At 36.2% G+C, this 21,975-nt stretch overlaps 1 protein-coding gene across 1 annotated transcript in view; it reads left to right on the forward strand.

The window, feature by feature from the left end:
- The first annotated feature begins 428 nt into the window (after positions 1-428).
- Positions 429-21,975, forward strand: part of LOC130572931 (atrial natriuretic peptide receptor 2-like) — a 34,179-nt gene continuing 12,632 nt past the window's right edge. Inside the window, exons 1-13 of the mRNA XM_057364983.1 lie at positions 429-482; positions 1,495-1,591; positions 4,496-4,632; positions 6,798-6,926; positions 8,869-8,973; positions 9,558-9,660; positions 11,232-11,377; positions 14,144-14,216; positions 16,369-16,504; positions 17,949-18,035; positions 18,291-18,434; positions 19,270-19,391; positions 20,997-21,138. Coding sequence (XP_057220966.1) covers positions 429-482; positions 1,495-1,591; positions 4,496-4,632; positions 6,798-6,926; positions 8,869-8,973; positions 9,558-9,660; positions 11,232-11,377; positions 14,144-14,216; positions 16,369-16,504; positions 17,949-18,035; positions 18,291-18,434; positions 19,270-19,391; positions 20,997-21,138 — 1,475 coding nt within the window. The remainder of the gene's footprint in view (positions 483-1,494; positions 1,592-4,495; positions 4,633-6,797; positions 6,927-8,868; positions 8,974-9,557; positions 9,661-11,231; positions 11,378-14,143; positions 14,217-16,368; positions 16,505-17,948; positions 18,036-18,290; positions 18,435-19,269; positions 19,392-20,996; positions 21,139-21,975) is intronic.

Below are 21,975 nucleotides of genomic sequence, written 5' to 3' on the forward strand. Positions count from 1 at the left end.
TGCCTTGGTGTTTATATTCCTCCTCCAGGCTCAGTTGTGTTTGTATGTTTATTTCCACAGCATCAATTCCTCTGCCTGAGGGTCAAATGCTGTTCACATTTGACAAGGCACTGCAAGAAAATCCCACCAAACGGTTTTCCAGTTTTGAGCAGGAAGGGGCACAATGGTCTGAGTCCGGAGGTGCCCCAGCAATAAATGGGGACTTTTGAATTACTTCAGCAGCAGTGCAGAGGAGTATTTCCACTCTGCACCATGAAGTGGGCTAGGGAAGAAGAGGGAAGGAGGAGGCAGAACAGCTGCAGCAGCTGGAGTTGCCAGGATCAGCTTGCCTAGCAACCCCCTTTTTAGGCAAGGGCATCTGATTCAGAAGCAACAGGAACATCAGAAGCAGCCCCGACACTTGGTGAGCTGTGTGCACATTAGGGAGCATGGGAGCCATCAAAACACCCGCTGTAGAGCTCCGAAGCCTCCTCAGTTTATTGGTAGGTCTATCTAGATCTGCTTATCAGAACTTATTCCTCTGATCTGTGCATACAGAAAGAACTGTATATGGCTTATTGCAGTGAAACAGCTATTTATACCATACAGTTGTTGGTTTTCATTTTAGTAATATAGAAGCCAAAAGTAATAGAAGGATATACTGGAAAAATCAGTTGTATCATGCTATCTTACTCCATTTATGTTGGGATAAGCAAGTGTTTAATACAGTAGATGATTATGTTTTAATAATACATAGAAAAACAACAGCAGATTGTATAAGCAGAAACTATCTTTTATTAGAAGTAGAATAAGCCCATAGTATCATAGAGCATTATCAATGTATTCTGATCTGTTCAGATACATCCTAGAGTATATTTTATAATACATGACTAATATAATCTGTTATAATGCATTATATACATATATAATGTATATTTTGTTACAGTTGCAATTCAATTTGTATCCTATTATGATGCTGTATTCTACCTATAATAGGCTTACGCAGTCTTAATTTTATGTGTCATTGTGTATATTAACATTTATGTGGTTAAAATTTGTGTTATTAAAAGTATAGCAAAAAAATTACTTGTTGAAAGATTTTAGGTGTAAAAGATTAAAAGAAACTGAACAGTTGGGATTTGGGGAGAGACACTAAACTGTCTCTCTGGATATGGTCTTTAAATCGCCTGCTCTTTGTAAAGAGCCCTTCTGGAAGAGAAAGGTTAGTTAAGTCTCCTCACTGTTTCATTTGATTTCTGGACAGATAAAAATAATAAATAATGTAGTGATTGTGTCTATACCCTGAGGGATTTTTTTAAAAAAAAATTTTTTTTTGTTTTTTGGTTGAAGTTGAAGTTGAAGGGAGCAAAATATACCAGGCTGTGTTTCTGCATTTTGTTTGATTTCTTGAAAAGAATTATAAATTTAGGAGATAAAACCCATCCTTTCCTTGTTCTCATACTCTTTTATTTTTTACTCTTTTGGTTTTTTTGCTTTTTCTTTTTTTCCTGGCAGGTGATCTTAGTAGAAGGGTGGCATGATTTAGGTAACAAAGACTATGACTGTTGGCCCTTGGAAAAGCCAGATGAGTATAACATGTTGGACTGTGGAGGTGAGTGAGTCATAGAGAAAGGTGATATCTTACTTGGGAAATCGCTGAAACCCCAAAACTGAAAGATTCAAAATAGTACTTTGCTCATGGTGGGTGTTACCCCATGGTGGAAAGCATCTGAATCAGTGACAACCTCTCTTCTAGAAAAATAAGTGAAAGAAAACAACTGTAAGGTACTTCAGAGTAATTATGTATCCAGTTTACCTTTGTTCAAACAGAAAAAGTAATAGCAACGRCTATATCCCTTTGCCCAGAGAGAAACTGAAAACATTTTCTTTCTCATTAGAGAACCAAAAGCAATTTAATCCAAGSAAAGCATGGAAGCTGCGCTGCATTATAGGAGATCTACTTGCTGAAGTTTTGTAGTGTCAGTTCAAACGTGCAATGTGCTTAAAAAGTAAGCCAATAAGCAAAATCACTGATTCTACATTTCATGCTTTTCTACCTTGCTCAAAACTGTACCATGAGTAAAACAAAAAAACAAACAAAAAAAAAAAGGCAAAAAAAAAAAAAAGCATTTACATTATGAGGTTAAAAAAAAAGGATATTTTTTATGTTGGTAATTTGTTGAGATGAAGAAATAACACAGGGGTAACTGAAATGTGGTAAATTCAAGTTAAATATAAGAAAAGTTTCTTATACTCTAGGGATTGTGAAATAGTAGRACAGGTTTGTTACAAAATAGTAGAACATGTTTTTTTTTTTCTCAGAAAGGTTGTGTCTTCTCTGTTCTTGGAGATTTTTAAAAGCTGACTAGATGAAGGCTGGAGAAAAGTCCTTGAGATGACCTTGCCTTMAGCAACATAGGCTTGGACCAAATGATTTCTGCGGATTCCTTCCAGTTTTAATTCTTCCGTGGTTTTGTGACTGTAATGAATAAAAAACTAATGTAAAGGAACACTTTTTGTTTATGTTGTAAAAGGTAGGACCAGAGACAAGTGTTCAATAGGATTTTTGAAAAAAAMCAAGAATACCTCAGAAGGTGATTGTAATAAAACGCTCCAGCAAGTATACTGMTGCGTCACACTCTGAGCTCAGTGTTACCGTTTTCTCCAATTCATTGTGTTGAAACAATGAGGTTCAAAGACTATCTGATATTTCAACTAAGACTTTCATCCCTGTGTGAATTTACCGTCATTTTAACATTGAAACAGTTATTTATCAGTACAGATGCCTTGTTTAAAGCTATTTTTGCTACAAGGGAAACTAACCTGAGTAGGTTGCTTAATTAATGTATACCCATGGCAATCAGTTTTAAAATTAACTCCAAACTCCATCCTGCCTTTTTTGTGGCTTTTCTTTGCCATTTTCTGGTTGTTGCTAGAAGCAAAGCAACAGACATATATTGTAGCCACATTGCTGTGGATTTAACAAAAGATCTTCAAAGCTTTTATATGTGGGAGTAGCTATCATTGAAAGAAGAGTTTGGTTTACCTTTGTAAGACCTTTAAAAGGAAGTAGAAAGTAATTTAACTAAAATTTGTGCTGACCTTTTGTCTTCATTCTCATATTTTCTTTGAAGCTCAAGTCTCTTACCTTTTRGTAGAAATCACACTAGCATTTTTTTTAAAAATCTTTGTATCATAGTTTTTCTCTTAGAGTTAGCAATTAAAATGAGTTTTTACTTTTCAAGGGAGATAGGAAATAAAGAGGTTATTTTATAATTTRCCTATTTATATCTGATAGGAAATTAAGGAGAAAATAGTGGTTTCAGTACAGTGCAAGTGAAAAACATACATACATACMTAAACAAGTATGAGTAACATGGGAGGTCATAACCAAACAACAAGAACAAAAAAATGAGGCTGCTTGTAAGTCAAATTTACCAGTCCTCTAGCAAATTTAGTCAAGGGGTTCTTCCCTTCTGGTAGAAGGGTTTAATACTTCCTGACATACTGAGTTATRAAGTTGCATTATGTAAGTAACTTGATGTGGCACAAATTAAAACCTTCATCCAACAATACAGAMGAATATAGGTGGATGGAGTGGGATGATTTTGATAGAATTGTTAAAGTTTATGGATTTAAAACTTTTCCCAGCATTTTTTTTCATTCATTCTCAGTCTCAGAGTGGGTTATATGGAGTCCCAGGGCAAAGAGACATGATGGGGGTTAATCATCTTTCCCAGTTAAAATTGTGAAAATGGAAAATGACAGACTGATTAGTACATCTTCCACTGTCCTCTGTTCTACATGCCATATGGTTCTATCAAATGTGAATGCATTCTTAAGTATGTAATTATTAGTAGATATAATTTGTGTCTCATGAGTTAAAAGATTTTGACTGAATTCTGTGTGTGGTAGAGTTGTCTGTTCYTCTTCCATAATAAGGTGTGTCTCAGTGCAAGCAGCCAAGAATTAAGAGCAATGTTGCCTGATCAAAAGAATAAAGCAAATATACTAGGACAAGCAGCAATGCCATATATTGGGAACAAAGTTAGTTTACATAAGATGAGCAGGTTTTTTTTGGTTACATTTCTACAACTGCTTCATCTTTTCTAAGTGAGTGTCAGAATACTTTAATTAAAATGCATTTGTGTTTACCTATAGAGCCACTAAAATGCATCACTCTTCTTATCAGATAAAAAGTAATGGAAGAATACTCAGGGCTACTCAGAGGGCAGTGAAACACGGCAGTTGCCCAGAGCAGCTGAGGATGCCCAGTCCCTGAAAATGTTCAAGGCTAGGTTTGATGGGACTTTGAGCAACCTGGCCTATTGCAAGGTGTCCCAACCCATGGCAAGGGAGTTGGAATGATATGATCTTTAAGGTGCCTTCCAACCCCAACCTCTCTATGATCCTATGAATAGATGAAAATCACTACAGAGAAAGTTTTAGATTTGTGTGTATCTGTTAAGTAAAAAAGTATAGCAAATATTCTGACCCATAGTTGTGTTGTTTCTAGGACTGGAAATGACATGGGTGCAGAGGCCTCCAGAAAAGACTGTGAGTGGGGAATCCTTCAATGTGACCTATGCAGTCTTTGCCTCAGACAGATTTTATCAATATGCTGTGCAAAATAGAATCCTTTCCCAAAGGTATTACTTCTGATAGAAATGCTGCCATGATCATATGAGGATTTTGTGTGCACATATTCAGTAATATAATTGGAACACATACACTGGGACTCTTCATCAATTCCTTCTGTCCTTTGGGTTCTCTTATGGCTTTGTTTGCCCTGCTATGTTTTGCTTTGCTCTCAGMGCAGCCATCATGGTATGTTTGCCTGCTAGGTTAGAGACTGGGCACATCACTACTGTCACAGTGCGATTCCAAACACCACTTTTAGCCTTCTSTATGCATAGAATTTATGGCTGAAGTTTAAGCATGAGTCACAGACTCTCTGTATCTTATACTCATTTCAATCATAAGTATGATTGAAGTACACAACATGGATTTGAAAAAGAGGTAGTCCAACCCTGAATCCATTGAATTTGGCAGTGACCCTTGCTTGATTTCTGGGATTAAAATCACTCGAAAAGCATATATGTCAACTCACACATTGTGTTGATGATGCAGCAGTTAAATATAGAGTAAGTGAAAGTACAACTCCAGATCTAYAGATTTGGATTTTTAAATCCAGGGGTAATACACTCTGATTTSACACTTTTGTCTGATCCTGGCAATTCTCCACACAGGAACACCTGGGACAGAGAGTGGAGCCCCACTTTTTGTGCTGTTAGTATAAGAGATGTTTGTGGAACATTTTCCTCTGCCTTAGTATTCACATTGMAAAGTTCAATTTATAAAAGCTGTAATCCAGAGTTATTTTATTTCATATTAAAATATGGTCCATAATCTATTTGCCATGGCAAAAAGTTGATTGTTTTTATCATGTATGTTAAAAAACTTACTTAAAATTTGTTTCTCACATTTTCTAAAATGTATGGCTAATAATAGTTCKGAGAACTTAACCATGAAGCAGTTTTTTTCACTACTTGGCATGAATCTGGCTGACAGTAAAGGTTATAGTGGCTGACCCAAATATGTCTGAGGCTGGCAAGTCAGTGACTGGGCCTCAGCGGAATTGGGTGAACCCATGATAAAGTTATTGAATAAAAAATACAGAATACAGGATAAATTCTAAAAAGGAGCCCTAAAGTAAAGTAYATAATGGAATTAGGCACCAACTTAATTATGCATTTTTCTTAACTTTCAGTATGATCTCAAAGGCTGATAAATTCTAATATTTAATCTGTTTAGATGTTTTGGAGATTGACATATTTGCTTATCTCATGTTTTGAATACATCTATGCTCTTGTAAATCTGGCCATGAGTACAATCTATGTTAACTAAATCCTCTGTGGTTTTGTTTATTTCTCAACATMAACACAGTTTTCTCATAATGAACCAAGCCTTGTATCTTAAATCTACCTATTATTGGCTAATTCTTCTTTCATTAAGAAGAATTGTATTCTGAAATTGTTGTATAAATGTCCAACACAAGTGCATAACATTTCAACTGAACTTCAGTTAATTCTGGCTGTATCTAAGTATATCATGTTTCCAGAAAACAATTTTATCTTACAGCTGAATTTATTAGGATGATAACTGTTGAAAATGTAACCGAGGAAACAGTGTTGCATCACAATTTCGAGGTGAATACATTAATCTTTCAGGAAAAAGCTTTCAGAAATTGTTTTGTGGAACAGTCTATTTATAAAGTCTACTATAATTTGTGGTTTGGGGAATTGTATGTGTTATTGTCCATTATACTTATTTTCCTTGTCAATCTGGATTGTGGAGCAAAGACTGGAGCTTAMTGGTCTGTATGAGTGCTATGCATAGATGAAGGTATATAATTGCAAACTTTGAGACTGGAAGTAGCCAGGGACACATACGTCTGATAGCCGAAGTAGAATTACTTCATTCTGGCACAGAATCTGTCTGTGCCAGATGAAGTAATGTCAAGTAATCCCACCTGGTCATGRCTGGAAGAAGTGGAGATTGGTCCCTGCTTGCAACACACTGCTGAAAGTTCCTAGTGTGTTGCAGTAGGCAGAGGTCCGGTTGACAACAATCTCCAGTTCTCCAGGAACATTTCAACCAGAAGCAGAGCAAAAAAAGGTGTTCACTAGTGTTTATCTCACTGCATATGTTTTTGCTGCTWATTTCTCTGTGTAGGATAAAGGACAAGATCTCACGTGCTTGTTGCAATTTTTCTGAATGAGGAATAGATGTAAAAGTTTTTCTCTCTTTTCTGTTTGGTTAGCAATGCTACTGCTGCGAAGGAATTTTGTGAGGAGCATGAATGTCCTTCCAGATGGAAAGATGCAAATGGAGACAACTGCTGTGTCTACCATGCCAACATTCATTCCTGTCCTTTGGCCTTCATGGTTAGTGTGATGGTGTCACATCATGTGATCTGTTCTTGCTACTGGAYGAGACATCATTGTAATAATCAGGTTCAAGTTCATGAAGTATTTATGTGATTACAATTAGACCAAATTACAGTTCACTAAAACCACCATGGCAATGTCTGTCAGTTTTAGAAATTTTTTTTTGCACTGGATGCAAAGAAAGTGTCTGGCTCTTTGGACAAGGTGATATTCAGAATCTCTCATTAGTGGGACCGGTCTCATCTCTGAGTTTACCTGGCTTGGATCACTGTGCAGCCAACAGAGAAAGAAGGACAGATCACTGCATTCTAAAAGAAGCATTTGGAAGTGTTCCAATCTCTCCCTCTTTTAGAGGSACTGAATAATTTGCTTGGATTACTGGAGTTGAGGGGTATAAGTATCACCAGCTGTGACTTTTAGAACTGAGGCTGCATACAAACATCCTGAGATGGAATTGTTTTTCTCCATTATATCRGAGCAAAAAAAAGGAATCCAAATACAGGTTAACAAAATTTGTTCATGCAGTGAAAGCACRATCCATGCTTAGCCTGTCTGCTTGGCCTCTCTTTGAATGAATACTTCTAATTCCAAAGTCCTGATTCTAAAAATATAGTTTGAAACACCTTGATTTTTTTAAATCTCTGAGGTAAGCCTTATCCTGCACAAGAGCTCTCTTGCAGTTGCCCAATTTTTCTAGTAAATTTCCCTTCTGGCAATGTGACACATTCTTCATGRACAAAGAGTGTGTAATAGGAAGCCTAGTGTACATACACATCTTGCAGCTGTTTCATGTATCTTTCTGTGTGAAGGCCTAATGACTCCACAACAAATCTAATTCGCTTCTTGGCAGTCTGTTCTTAAGGACCTGTTTTATTACTGATTCCCTGATAGCCTTAACTGGCACTGGGACTTTGGTTTAAAAGAGGAATCCATGCTGGAACCATCACATTTTTGTCTAGAGCCATAGTAAAGAACTTCAACATCCCATTGCTGTGGTGACCTCTCTGTTATTTCTATTTTTAGGATTAGTTCTACTTGGAATTATGGTATKGAAATGGCAAAAGCATGTTCACCAACATGCATCATCTGGTTTCTTCATAGTATTGTAAACATAAGAGTTTCTGCTGTAAGCCATTTGACTGTCATACAGTTGAATATCACTGCATAAAATTGAATATACCTTCAATGCAAACTTTTTCCATTATTTGAGAGGAGTTTTGGTTTTTGTTGTTTTATTGAGTGTCATGAGTTCTAAAACATTTTATTTTGGTTAATATGTGCTCCATTTCTTTTGATTTGGTCTATTTCTCACAACCCTTTAAAGGAAGTGTCTGAAGAATTAGGTGAAGTTAGGAGACAGACTTAATCCTTTCAACCAAATAAAAAACTATGTGATCTTTGCACAGCCAAAATTAATCCTCTGTGTTTGCAGTTGTGGGAAGTTTACATCTTAATAGCTTTATTCAGAAATGCTCTGCAAAAGGTCCTGAAGAGGTGCCTCCCTTCCTCATTATAGAAAAAAAAGAAAAAAAAAACCTGCTGTATCAGAAGGGGCACTTCAATAAAACCCCTTGAGGAAAATACCACAAGTGGAATATKACTCTGCTTCTGGTTCTAACACAGCAAATCCTGAAGAAGTGAACCAGCTTTATAAGACTCTTTATTCTAYGAGTACACTACTGGGACATATGTATTTTAAGAAATAACAATATAGGTGAGATTTTAACTGAGTATAAGACCAATTGCTTCCCAGTTTTTTTATCTTTTATTTTGTCACAGACCAGTGTTACTTGTCCTTTGGCATTTTGATAGCTCTGGTTATAAAATATCACTTCATTTGCTGTTAGAGAACGTAAGTAATTTTGAGAAGGTAAAAGAGGAGGAGCTGGGAGTTCTATTGTATCATGGTTTACTGACATAACCAATATGTCTGCTAAAGGCTAAAGGAGGAATATGTGGTCCATGGATCCCCGATGATGGTCAAATATTTACTCACACTTTGTCTACCGCTGGCAAAATGAGCCAAAGAAACTGGACAGCCAAGGTAAAGTATGTTTATTGCATATATGATTTTATCTGATTTTCTCATTTTCAGAGCTTATGTGCTAGTAATTTAATGCAGTTCAGGTACATGTTCCCCATCTCATTTATATGTGTGTGTTATAGCATAAGTTATGCGTATAGCTGAGTACTATAAATTCCCAACTGACTTGACTTGGAAGTAAGAGCTTTGCTTTTGCTTTTTTTTTAGGTAGTTAGTGGAAGTAGTAGGGATGGGAGGAAAATGAATGGGCATAATCTGCCCATTTGAGGTCCACACTAACAATATATTGCACTACTGACTGGACTGTGATGCAGGTTCATATGATAATTGGGTGGCTTCTACCTGGCAGAAGTAATAGGAAGCATACATGGCAGAAATCACAGGCCTGTTAGCCCTGCTTGGAAGAAGAASTCACACTAGGAGTGGAGTCAGACCAGTCTTTCTCACAAGAGCAGTCTCTCCTGATTCTGAAAAAGTGTGTAAATTCTTCTGAAGGACACCACAATCAGTCAGTTCTTTTTATAAAAGCCTATTGTATGCGAGTGAAGTTTTGATGCATGCTGGTTTGTTCACTTGTTTGGCAGGTTGTTTTAGTTCACATGGGTGTGACTTCTCTCATTGCACACATCAGAGTTGGGAGAATGCAAGCTGCTCTGGAAGCAAAAACCACAGTCCTTCCTGCAGTAGGTATGATATAAAATGAAAATGTGAGGTAATTGCAGATTGACTGCAAATCTCAATGCTTTTATCACTCATGCATGGCTACCAAGAGCAAAAGGGGCTCCCCCACCAACTTACCTTTGAAAATACACAAATGTCTTCCTGAAATTCTTCTTAACATAGCACTGAAATCTGAAAAAGTGTTTGAGCTTCTAACTGTGACAATGAGCTTCAATCTGCAACAGTAGAAAGCCACTTTTGTGAAATAAGCAATGTGAAATACCGTGACCATTGGCTTCAGGTACTACAAGACTTGTCTGTAGCTCATGGGAATGTGAGAATGTTCCTCCAGCTAGTGTTCTGAGGAACTAGACACTCTTCCTCTGAAGGGGAGCAGGCTAGTCTTAAACATAGTGGAAAGGTAGAAATCCATAGTGGCTCCCTTGTTTACATCAAAAATTGAACCCAGTGGTATCAGTCTTTCATTCGCTGTAGTACACCTATACGGAGGGAAACAGAAAAAACTGTGGCAATTCTCTTAGTGCTGTAAAACTTAAAAAGTGAACTTTGTTTAATAAATTAAGCACATAACCTGAAGAAAATTCTTGGCTAAAACAAGCATATTATCACAATACTCTTGTTAGCTACTCTTCTAAAAGTGTAAGAATATATTTCCCAATGTTATGGAAAAAAAAGAAAAAAAAAACAAAGCAACTCCAGTGTGAATAAAAGTATTAATCTATAGAATTTTCTACTTATTTCAAAACAACTGCAGCTGAATTTTCCAGGAAACTTACAATATATCAGAGAAGAAATTTTTCAAAATACAGCTCTACCCCTGAGGCAGAAAGTGACATCTGTTATTATCTTGGTATTATACTGGAATTAATGAGGCTGAAACAGAATTATTACTGAGCAGTGATTTTTTTCTGTTGAGGCTTTTTTATTAAAAAAAATTACATAATGACACAATAATACCTTCAGCTCACCTCTCAAGGCTGAAGTACAGCATGATATTAGTTTAGTCACAGAGGTAAAATTGAAAGACCATTCAAGACATGGGGGAAGGAGTTTTGTTATTTAAGACTTTTGTTTTAAATTACATCTGCTACTGCTGATAATTTATATAAGACCTTGGAGTAAAGTAAAGGAAATACTTGAAGTGTGGGTTGCAAGGGTTCTTTCTGCAGTACCCAGTATCTTCTGCTGCTGCTGAGAAAAGGTCATTGGCTTCTAACGATCATGAGGGCTGGATTAAATACAAAGAATACAAAAGAAAATGCCTGCCTTGAAGAACTTTAAATTTAAGAAAAAAATCCTATATGGATAATGAGAAACACGGGAGTGATTAGGTGATTTATACACAAAACATGTCAAAGGCTTGAATGTAATTAACATTTAACCTGTATTACTTCAGAAATTCAGATTATTCTTTAAGTTGCTGGGATGAATGGTATCTCTGAATKCTTCAAAATTTATTATTTCTGTGACTCTTGAGTTTCCCAGATCAAGAACCACATGTTTAAATCTGAATGCAATCTTGTGGATGGATGAAACTGCCTAAAAATTTTCTGTTATATATTTCCTTTTCTAATCAGTCTGTGGAGATGGCTTTTGTGAGGAAGAAGAAGGTTGCTCCATCTGTCCAGCAGACTGTGGGGAATGCCCTCTTTCTGCTGATGTTAGGATAGCAATTGCCTTACCAATATGTTTAGTCTGCACTGGCTTCATTTTGACAGTCATGGTAAGTACCCTTTCTCTCTTGTTCTATTTCTTTTCTTTTACTTCCATGATCTTATTAGATAAGGAAGCTCTCTCTCAGTGGAGGGATAGATTTTCTTCTGCACTCAGCCACCTGCATTCTATGGAAAAAGGCAGAAAGAAGGGAAACAACTCTTAAAGCTTCCTAATGTTGTAACTCACATTGTACTAGGCATTTTCGTCCTGTAAAGAGAGAAGACTGAAGTGGAGTGTAACCAGGAATGGGTTTATGAAAAAAAAATTCCACAACATGTGAAGTAGGGGATGCCAGCAAAGTAAAGGTACTTTTCACTCACAATAAAACCCTGCTATGAAATYAACTGCTTCAAAACCCTATGGAGGTCAGAATTGTAAAAGAATTCAGAAATAAATTAGGTAAATTCATTAAGGGACTAGCTCCATCAGAGGCCATTAAATCTCAGAGTCCAAATTCAAATTAAAATGCAAAACATTGGGATATTCTCAAAAGAATCATGGGGAGAGGATAATTTTTTTTTCTGTTTTGGTTTGTTGATTTTTTTAACAGGTTTGTTTTCGTAGTGTAACAATCAGCGTGGTTCAATTCAAAGTGATTAATTTCACACAATTTTCTCAATTATTATAGCAGACTCAAGAAGGAAAAATGAAAGAGGAATGAGAARAGAGGAGGAATATTAAAAAAGTAATTTCGGGTGTCTTTGAATGAAAATGTCTGTGTAAAGAGAAGAGAGAATGCTATTATGGCTTACTACTTAACAGTACTTCTGGAAAAGAGGATCTATATTCCTTATATGTGTGCATCTTGAAAAACATGCATTTACGAGTTTTATAGAAGAGGTTTAGCAGGTTAATATGGCAGTTGTAGAGTCATTRTATTGACTATGTTTGTAACAGGTAATTTATTCAGAGCTTGGCCTATATATCTTGTAAAACGATAGGCTCCTCTTTCCTCAGGGATTCCTTTTTCCATCTTGCACTGCAGTTGCAGTGAACATGTGAGGTAGGCAGCTGCACTGAGATGCAATGAGTAGGAGAAAGCTGGTGGCCCACAAACTGAGGTACTAAGGGAGGACCAAATTGCATCATATGTTTTTCTGTACCTCATTGTGTGGCTTTGTGAGTTAGGAACAGAACCATTATTGAAAACTATTTGAGCATTCATAATCCACAAGGAAGTTGTGACGATGAGTTTATAGGAACTGTCCTGTAAAACCGTACGATCTGATAGAACTATGCAATTGGACAGATGAGAGGTTGAGACAGTTTAGGTAACTGGCTTTTTAGAAAGAGCAGTGGAGTTTTTTGGTCTTGTATATGCATATTTAAAGGTCTTATAGCAAAATTTACCTGTTATTTCTTCTGGTTTTCTGAAGGTTTGGGGTTGATATTTTCCTTCATTCTTGCATTTCTGTATACATATTCCTGCTAACTTCTTCAATAGCAACATCATGAGTTTTTAAAGTTTTATTGGTTTTATCATAACAAGATAGGAAAGATTATTTTAGACAATTCAGTAACTGATATTRCATAAAAGGAACCATGTAGGAAACTAATGCCTTCTTTAATCACTTGAGTAGAGGAAAGGATTCCTTTGATATCAGTGCCAAAGGAAGTAAGCCTAGTAGTCACTTCTTGCTAATATGTYTTTGTAGACATATGTTTGCAAGATAATATGTAGGTTTCTTTCCTCAGAAGCCTTTCGAAATAAATGGGATGAATTAATTTTGATTYACTGAGCTCTATATTTCTAACAAATGTTGACCAATATATCAACACAATGTCCACCACCTGTTCCTTGTCTGTTATCTGGACTTTTATTACCTGTTTCAATGAATGCATCTTTTCCAATATTAAATYACTCACTATAGAAAATAGTATCATTATAGTAAAATACCACTTTGATYTGACATTTTGTCATTGACTGCAGTCATAACAACTGGATAATTTAATCTGGTACTTATTTGAAAGCATGTTTTTACACTGTGTATATTAGCTTTGTATATCAGCTCTACAGAAAATCAGCTATATTAGCTCAATGCCTTCTTTACAAAGTAGCCACAGAATCCCCGCCTAATATTCTTTATGCTAAAGTATTTGACATAATATGACCTAATTTGTAGGTCATGGGCTAATTCTSTTACAGGATATAAGATACACTGCTCCTTATCTTGGGGTTACGATGGAGTATATTCATGCACTTACATAGCATAGGGCACTTCCATAAGATGAGATCATGTAAATCCCTCATCTGATGTCCACATTGAAATGTAATCTATAAATGTTAGCAATAATGGACCATTTGTTGCCAATGCAAAATATGACATGTAATTGCTTCTACAACTGTYTTGGTTTAGAGACAAATTTTAGGAGGATTGCTCTAGAATGAGTATTTCCTCTGAAGAAAAGGGTTTCAGCAATCCCTTCTGAAATGAATTTTCGGGATCAAAGYGAAAAACCTGTTTATTTGACAAACAAGGTGCCTGCAGGGCATGGGAAAAAATTAATAACTGTTAGATATTGAACCTTCTCACCMCAAGACAAGAATATAGACTATACAGTGCTTAATATATTTATTAGATGATGTTTTCTTCTAAGCCAGTTCTTAATCCTTTTGCTTCTAATGTTRCTTGTAAGATATATGCTGTAAATTTACACATCAGATGTAGTTTGGATACTTTTAAATTTTCATATTTTATTTTAGAAATCTCTGATTTAATTCCTTCAGAGACAGGAGGGCTGCATTAGGAAAAWATTTGTTTCATTTTTATAGTGGTTTCAATATCAGAAACAAAAGATGCTTTGGGATGAAAGCTGGATTATAGACTTCAATTGCATCAAACAAGGTTAGTAATTTGTTATTTTGRTACTGTGATCACTTTTCCTAATAATTTGGAGAAATAATTTCAATCGTAATTTTTGTGTTTTAAGCATCTTGCAAGAAGGGAAGCGGTTTGTGAAAGATATATCCATTGTTTCATCCTTTTAACCTCTGTGAGCTGATCATTCACAGCTTTGTTTATCAAAGCTCTAGATGACAAAACTATTTTAAATAGTTGCCTTCTTTTTATTTATGTTGATCTGTCAATTGAAAAAGACAAGACTATCCCAAAATAAACAGATAACCTCTGGAGTTGGACAAAACAAATTGCAGCTGCTATAGTGGATATATCCTTTTGTATACTTGGTCTCACTAAGTTGCTCTGGAATTGCACAAATATATTGAGGGATATAGCACTGTCTTAGTTTCTCTCTGTGTATGCTGTCTATAGCAGACTTGCTACAAAAAGTAATTCATTTTGGCCAGAGTTTTGTAGGGGTTTCTTTTCTATTTTATGTTCTGGCAATAAACTATTATTTAATTCATTCTAATTAAAGAACTTGAGAATAAATTCAGGTGTTATTATGTTCTTTACTATTCTGCACTTAAWATAGACATAGATTATTTACTTTGCTTCCTTCATTTAGCATTCAGAAGGAAAACAATACCTAAATCCTCAGACAGGTTAAATCTGTAGAAGTCTGCTGAAGTTGACAGGTGTGTGCTGATGGTACATTCTCATTTTCTGTCTTTGGAAGAAATTGCTAGGCAGATGTATGCTTTTTCTGGATTCTGTTATTGTGTTGCCAGTGTCAAAATGTTCTTGTGATAATATATAGTGAAGATACTTTCAGCCTTAGACTTGAACATTAATTTCTATGTMGTTTTGATACAGGAACCAAAATGAATTTCAATCTAGATTTGTGAAAACAGAAATGGAGAAAAGTAACATAAGCAAGTTTTGGGCTGATAGTRAATTAACAGATGTCATAAGCATCACTTGTGAGGAGAAACAAAAGAAAGAGACTGCAGGAAATTAGTAGCATGATCAAAAAATAACACATTAAAAATAATTTGTCAGCTCCAAAAAGAGAACTTTCTTGGAAACAAGCCTGCAAAGCAACAGTACTGTTTAAGACCTTAAGTTATAATTAGCAACTTAATGAGGACTGATAACATTGTAAGAAGAGAGACAATATGTCWCCTCTGAGTAAAGCTTTTCAGAGCTACTCACAGCAGCCTGAAATGCAGTTATCTGAATGAGAACACATCAGCAGGGTGTATCCAGGGTATGTAGCACTCAATATGAAAAATTAGTGTTATTTTTTCCAAGATAACATCTCTTTTTGGCACCATATATAGAGATATAGATATATATGCACTCTTATTCTCAAAGCTCTCTCAGGGATCTCCARTGTATTTTTGGGTGGAATGCTGTAAAAAGCTTCAAATGTCTATGCAATTTTGAACTGCATATGGGTAATACTGTGGTGTGGGAACATGGCAGTCCTAATTCAAGGTGATATACTGAACTTCCTCAGTGAGATATTTCTACCAGGGAGAGTTGAGAGGTCTCAGCAATGCTGAGACTAATTGGCTAAATCTGGACTTTAATTGGAGATGGTGACATGATATSTAGTTCATTAAATTTGTTTTGAAGTCCATTTTTTCATCCTGAGCTGGTCAACAGGGATTAAAAAATGTACWTTGAGATCACTGGGATTTTTTTCCTCTTACTGTATTGTTGCTTTTCTCTGACTTCTCTCTGGTGTCAGAATCACTTCCCACATTCTTGTACTTTACAGTCTTCTAGGAGCTCCAAATAGACTTGTTAAAGTATGGCATAGGGTTTGCTCTCCTTCCCTGGGTTCTGTCCTTGGCTTCTATGTAACARTAAGGGCTAATCATCTCAAGAGCAGAGAAATGAAATTTGCATCAAATCCCGAGGATTAGTGAGAAGGATCTTGGCAATGAATCATCTTTGAAACTTTTTAACTTTTATTCAGCATTAACATTCCAAGCAACGGCTTTCTCTTGTAAGTGTAACAAGAGCAGATGAGATGCAAAGATTTGGAGAATTTTTTGTATTTGTTTGCCTCTGGAGCCTCCACCTGTGCAATAATAGGAAACTTCATGTGCCTTTTTTAATCACACATCCCATTTAGATTGCATTATAGGGACAGCAACAGGAAGCATGATGAGCACTCCTCTAGCACCCAGTGACTCCAATATCAGTTGTGTTACTGCTCTGAGTTCCTGCACAGGAGCTGCCAATGTGTCCAGGAAGAAATACTTCACCCAGACTGGGAGATAGTAAGTCAATATGTTACCCATTTACTGCAGTATCTACTATATTATAGTTTCATCTTGATTACTGGTTCTTGTCACTTTACTGTTGACAGGCACCAAAAAATCTTGAATTTATCTTGTTAAGCCAAAGCTGTTAAGTTAAGATATGACTTCTGTACCAGATACTGGCTGTGGAGTATCTTATATGCCAGGCTTCTGGTTTGGTTGTCATTTCCCCTTTTCTCTCAGGGACTTGTTAAGAGGCAATTGGTGCATTAAATGTCCTGCATCTATTAATGAATGGCCATTGCTGTTCGAATGTATCCATAACTAAGGCTTTTATGCACCCCCTTTTTCTAAAATGCATGCAGAGCAAGCTAGATTCTTTGCACTAAAGAGTCACATCCTCTGCAGTAGCACATTAGATATGTTGTGTTTAAACCAGCTGACACAACTCAAGATTCACAGCATTTCACCTCTGAATTGAATTATAAACATGCATATCATATAAGGACAAACTGTATAGCCATAACCTGCTCCACAAGGTAATTTTTCCCATAGATGTGAAAAAATTAAGGGGTTGGAGCCAAACATATGTAAAAGTGGAAGCAATGCTTGCCATTTGAATATAACAGGGAAAGATCTGTGCTTTGCAGGATGAAGAAGCTTACTTAGGATCATTGGCTGGTGAAACAAGCGCCCTTTTAGCTTAGCTTGTGGAAAGTCACAGCCACTTCACTGATGAAATACTGTGTCTGGCATTGATCTTTTTTTCTGCTTCTTTCTGAATGGTGATATTCTCGTCATCATCATCATCATCATCATCACCATCACCATCATTGTCTTCCTCAGAGGAGGAATGAATGTCAAAAACATTCATAAATGATGAAAAATGTAAGAATGGGGCATTCATTGGTGAAGCACCTACAACTGCTACACTAGAGACATATTTATAGGGTGGGTAACACTAAAATTCCTGCAGGTATCTCCTCTAACAAGGAAAATTATTTTACTCTCTATCAAACTCAGCTGCCTCTTTTCTTAGAATGGTCAACCCCGTGAGAACAAAAGTATGTTGAATATCGGTGCAGGATCTACAGAACAGTAGTAAGAACTAATGGATAGGAGGGATGTGGCTGTACGCGTTCCTCTAGCTCTGACATTTCCTTTGCTGCTATTTCATCATCAAACTGCCTCAAGTGACTCTTAAAACTCACATTCCAAATGTGGTGCACAGATCCAGACTGGTTGAATATAATCACTAATGCTTTTTTCATCAAAAGAAACAGGGTCTTGTCCCTTGTCTTAGATGCAGATTTACAGCCACATACATGCTTAAATTCTCTGCCTCATCTCTTGAGATACAAAGCTGTTCCCCATTAGAAATTATATTAATTCCATTTTTGTAGTGTTGGTGGCTTTTGACATTTCCTTAAAACCTTGTGAACAGCATTTCATTCTGTTTCAGTGATGGCAGAACAGTGGCCATAAAGAAAATAATGAAGAAGGCATTCACACTGTCTAAATCCATACGTAAAGAAGTAAAGCAAGTGAGGTAAGAGGTGAAATTAAGAAGTGTATGCTTTTCCATTTTTACACTGAATTTTTAGGGCTTAAAATCTTCCTGAATGTGAGTGTAAATTAATATTCCTCTTTCTTTCAAACTTTKCTTGAAAGAAAGCAAATATCAAAATTTCCTGGTGTCTCTTTTTTCTTTACAAATTTGAGACAAGGTACTTGGTTGTCGAATTATGCCGCAAAACCAGGAAGGACATCTGTGAAAATTGCTGTTGTTCTGTGATTTTCACAGGGAACTTGATCATCCCAATCTCTGCAAATTTATTGGAGGCTGTATAGAAGTTCCAAATGTTGCTATTGTCACAGAGTACTGCCCCAAAGGCAGCCTGAGTGATGTGCTCCTCAATGAAGACATTCCTTTAAACTGGGGTTTCAGGTAAAAAAAACCCAGCTTTTGAAAAACTAAATGACATATAYTGTGTTATATGCTGTTTAGGATAAGATGTTAATTTTAGGTGAAGTTCTTGGATAATTAGGCCTGTASTGTGATATAGAGAGAATGAAGAAGAAAGAAAAAAAGTTTGAATATCCAGTCCAGCTTGTCATTTGGGTTTTTTTGAGAAATCATATRTTTAGTGCTGGTCATGCTAAGCCAATGACTTTTCAACTATTTCCCTAGTTCTACTGTGAAACTATTTTAAAACCCTTTTTTCCCACAGAATTTTGCTTTGTTCCCAAATATCTTAGGCATCCCTATTTAACTAAAACCCACTACATTTTTGTTTGTGAAGACATATTGATGAAATGGTTAGCATACCTACAAATACTTTGTTATACTCACCAATACAGAAAATGAGTTCAGATTGCCAATGAAACTTTCTCAAAGGCTTTGACATATTGTTTTTTGAGATTGTCTTCTTGACGTGCCCTTTCTGCTTCTGCTATATGTTTGCCTTCAGCAAAGAAAAATGGTTTTCAGGAAGGAAACCTTCCAGATAAAGCAAGGAAGGTAATAAAATTGTTTCTCTTGTAAACATGTGAAACTCCCAAGGATATGAAGGTACTGATAATTTCTAGAAGAAATCCAACTGTCTTGGCCTTTGAGCTCAGAGAACTATGAGTTTTCAAACAGTCACCTTAAGTGTTTTGGAAATGTGTGCATGGGARCACAAACTGAAAGCTATAGGGAGGGTTTCTGTAAACTTCAGTAGGCTTTGGAGCCATTCTTGAGTGAAAGTGGAAATACTAACTCACTGATTTTTGACTTTCAGGTTTTCTTTTGCTACTGATATTGCACAAGGAATGGCCTATCTCCATCACCACAAAATGTATCATGGACGGTTGAAGTCAAATAACTGTGTGATAGATGACCGGTGGGTTTGTAAAATTGCAGGTAAAGAGAAGACTGGAAAAAAAATTCAGAACTGTCTGGCTAACTCCCAAATTACAGATTTCACACTCAACACTCCTCCAAAGTGTCTTCATGTGGAACATTGGGCTGAAGCAAGTTTCATGTCACACGATCAAGCCATTTAGTATGTGTCACTGATGCACACATMAGATCCCACAAGTGATACAGTCTATGAACATCAGTCTGAGCTGAAATTCTGCCTCATTCTCAGCTTTGATACAGAGAARAACCTGAGGCATGGGCAATTATGTAAAGAAATGTAGAGATGTTGACTGATTGGTAAACACAAGGTAGTTTAATGGAGMAAAGCTCTCAACTCAGAGCTTTTAAGTCCTGTTCACACACTGAATTGTRTTCTTCCAGAGTTGGAGCTACAGGTCAGGTCTACTCTTGGTACAGGGAAGACAGCCTGTGGGAACAGGAAAACTACTGGAAGTCTAGTTTAGTTTGCAGCAGCCAAAGGGAATTAAGGCAATGATAATCTCTTCTACATTTTGCCCAGAGTAGTCATCATACTCTCTAACCCACAGCCATCCTAAAAAGCAGCAGCAACAGACTTGTTTTTCAGTGGTGCGTCCTATGACTAAGGCTCCTACATGGGGCCAGGCATGCTTCTCCAGCTCCTTCACTATCCTTCTGCCTTCAGAACTGCCTACTCTGTTTGAAGCCTGTTCTGGAAAAAAMCACAAAAATTAGATATAGTTGGATTACATCAACTACATCACCTTAGCACAGCTCCTCTCAATTAAATAGGATCTGTATGAAATTATTCTGAAGCTTCTGTTTTGATTCTGTTCTGTGTCAAAATGTAATGATTTCAAATTTTCATCATTTATCTGGATGCAATATCAAACAAACTTCCCAAATAATAAATGTGGGAACTATTTAAAAAAACACTGTCCACATAAAGATTCAGTCCCTAGGAGCATCTTAATTAGAGGTCACTCCAGATAAAACCAGATGTCTTCATACAGCTTTCTGGACGAACCCTCAGAAGAGTGCCGTTTACGTAAGAAAGAAAACAGAAGTCATTTGTTTTTTTCTCYTTCTTCCTGATTCTGAGTCATATGCTCAGAATTCCTTCTATATTAGGCTAGAAATATAGATGGAAAGATGTTTCACATCTATGCTGCCTTTGTTCTGATGCTAGTGGTGTTCATGTAACGCCCACCATCTGATTTTCAGTTGTTATTCTGTCTAACTAGTAATTACTTGAGCAACCTGCCACCAGAGATAAGGATCAAGGGACAAAGTAGAACAGAAATCTGTATTTACAAGCTAAATATTGCACTGAGGTGAGACTATTATCTGAATAAAATTTGATAAAATAATAAAATAATTCTGATTGGAATGGGTTACATAATTTGATTTCCCTGCTGTCAGGCAGTCTTGCCCAAACATTTGGATTTCCAGATGCTGTGTTTGCCATAGTTTAGGGTGGCAAGAYCACCCAAACTGCACTATTTTAATACTAAGATGTGTATTTAGAATAGTGAAAATTAATTTCTTTAGACTGTGTTACTGTCTACTATTGCATATGTCTCATGGAAGTATCCACTGAATGGTTTACCATTTTCTTCCTATTAGATTATGGCTTGCAGCTGTACAGAAAAGAAGATTCTCCTGACAGATCAAGTTCATCCCAGCAGCATTTGATACAAATTTACACTGCTCCTGAAATACGCTCTCTTTCAGATTTTGAACCCAATTCTATGACAGATATCTACAGGTAGCTTAGTTTTCCTGATCTCACTTTTAGTAATCTCAAGTATTCTTTAATGACAGGCTCAGTGTRATTCTGTTACCACTCCATGTTTGATTTGTATTTTTGAAAGGATTTGTCCTGGTACAGAGAACAGCATAGATATCATGGGTTTTCTCTTTCAAGGTAGATAATGAAATACTGAATTCACTAATATTATTTAAAAGCAGAGTTGACCTAATGATTTATAAGGAGCCACTTGACTGGTAAGAAAGAAAGGCATAAAGATCTGCTATTATCTAATTATCCTTTCTTTCTGTTGTTTTTTCTTATGAAAAGTAGATTATTTCCAATAATGCCAATACTTTGAAAATTAGTAGCATCAGTGTTCCAGGATGTCATAATGCATCCTGTAATTCTATAATTAAATGTCAATATGTTATTTTGGGGTATATATACAATGACAATACTTGGTTTAAAGAGGAAAAATAAAGGGAAGAAAAAAATTGGAGTGAATAGCTCCATTCTTTTCCTTTTAAAAGCTTTTACAGAAGATCACTTTCCAGTGGATTTGCCTGCGAGTGGTGGATTGCTTCTATCCAACCACTTTTCAGATACGCAGGATTACAATTGTAAACAAATGTCTGCATATACAATGTGCTTAAACATCATTAATTTTAATCCATTCTATCAGATTACCTCAGCAAGAATTTGAAGTCTCAGTAGTATTTGTAGCTATAGGCTTAAATATGTTCTTCCTCATAGCTTCAAAATAGCACAGCTAAGGCAGTTTGGGATTTCTGTGTGCTGGTATTTCTGGCTACTGTMATTTTTCCTGGCAGTCTGTACATTTTCAGCATGAAG

The sequence above is a fragment of the Malurus melanocephalus genome, unplaced genomic scaffold (genome assembly GCF_030028575.1).
Source record: "Malurus melanocephalus ecotype Western Australia unplaced genomic scaffold, MMel_1.1 scaffold_45, whole genome shotgun sequence".
Lineage (NCBI taxonomy): Eukaryota > Metazoa > Chordata > Aves > Passeriformes > Maluridae > Malurus > Malurus melanocephalus.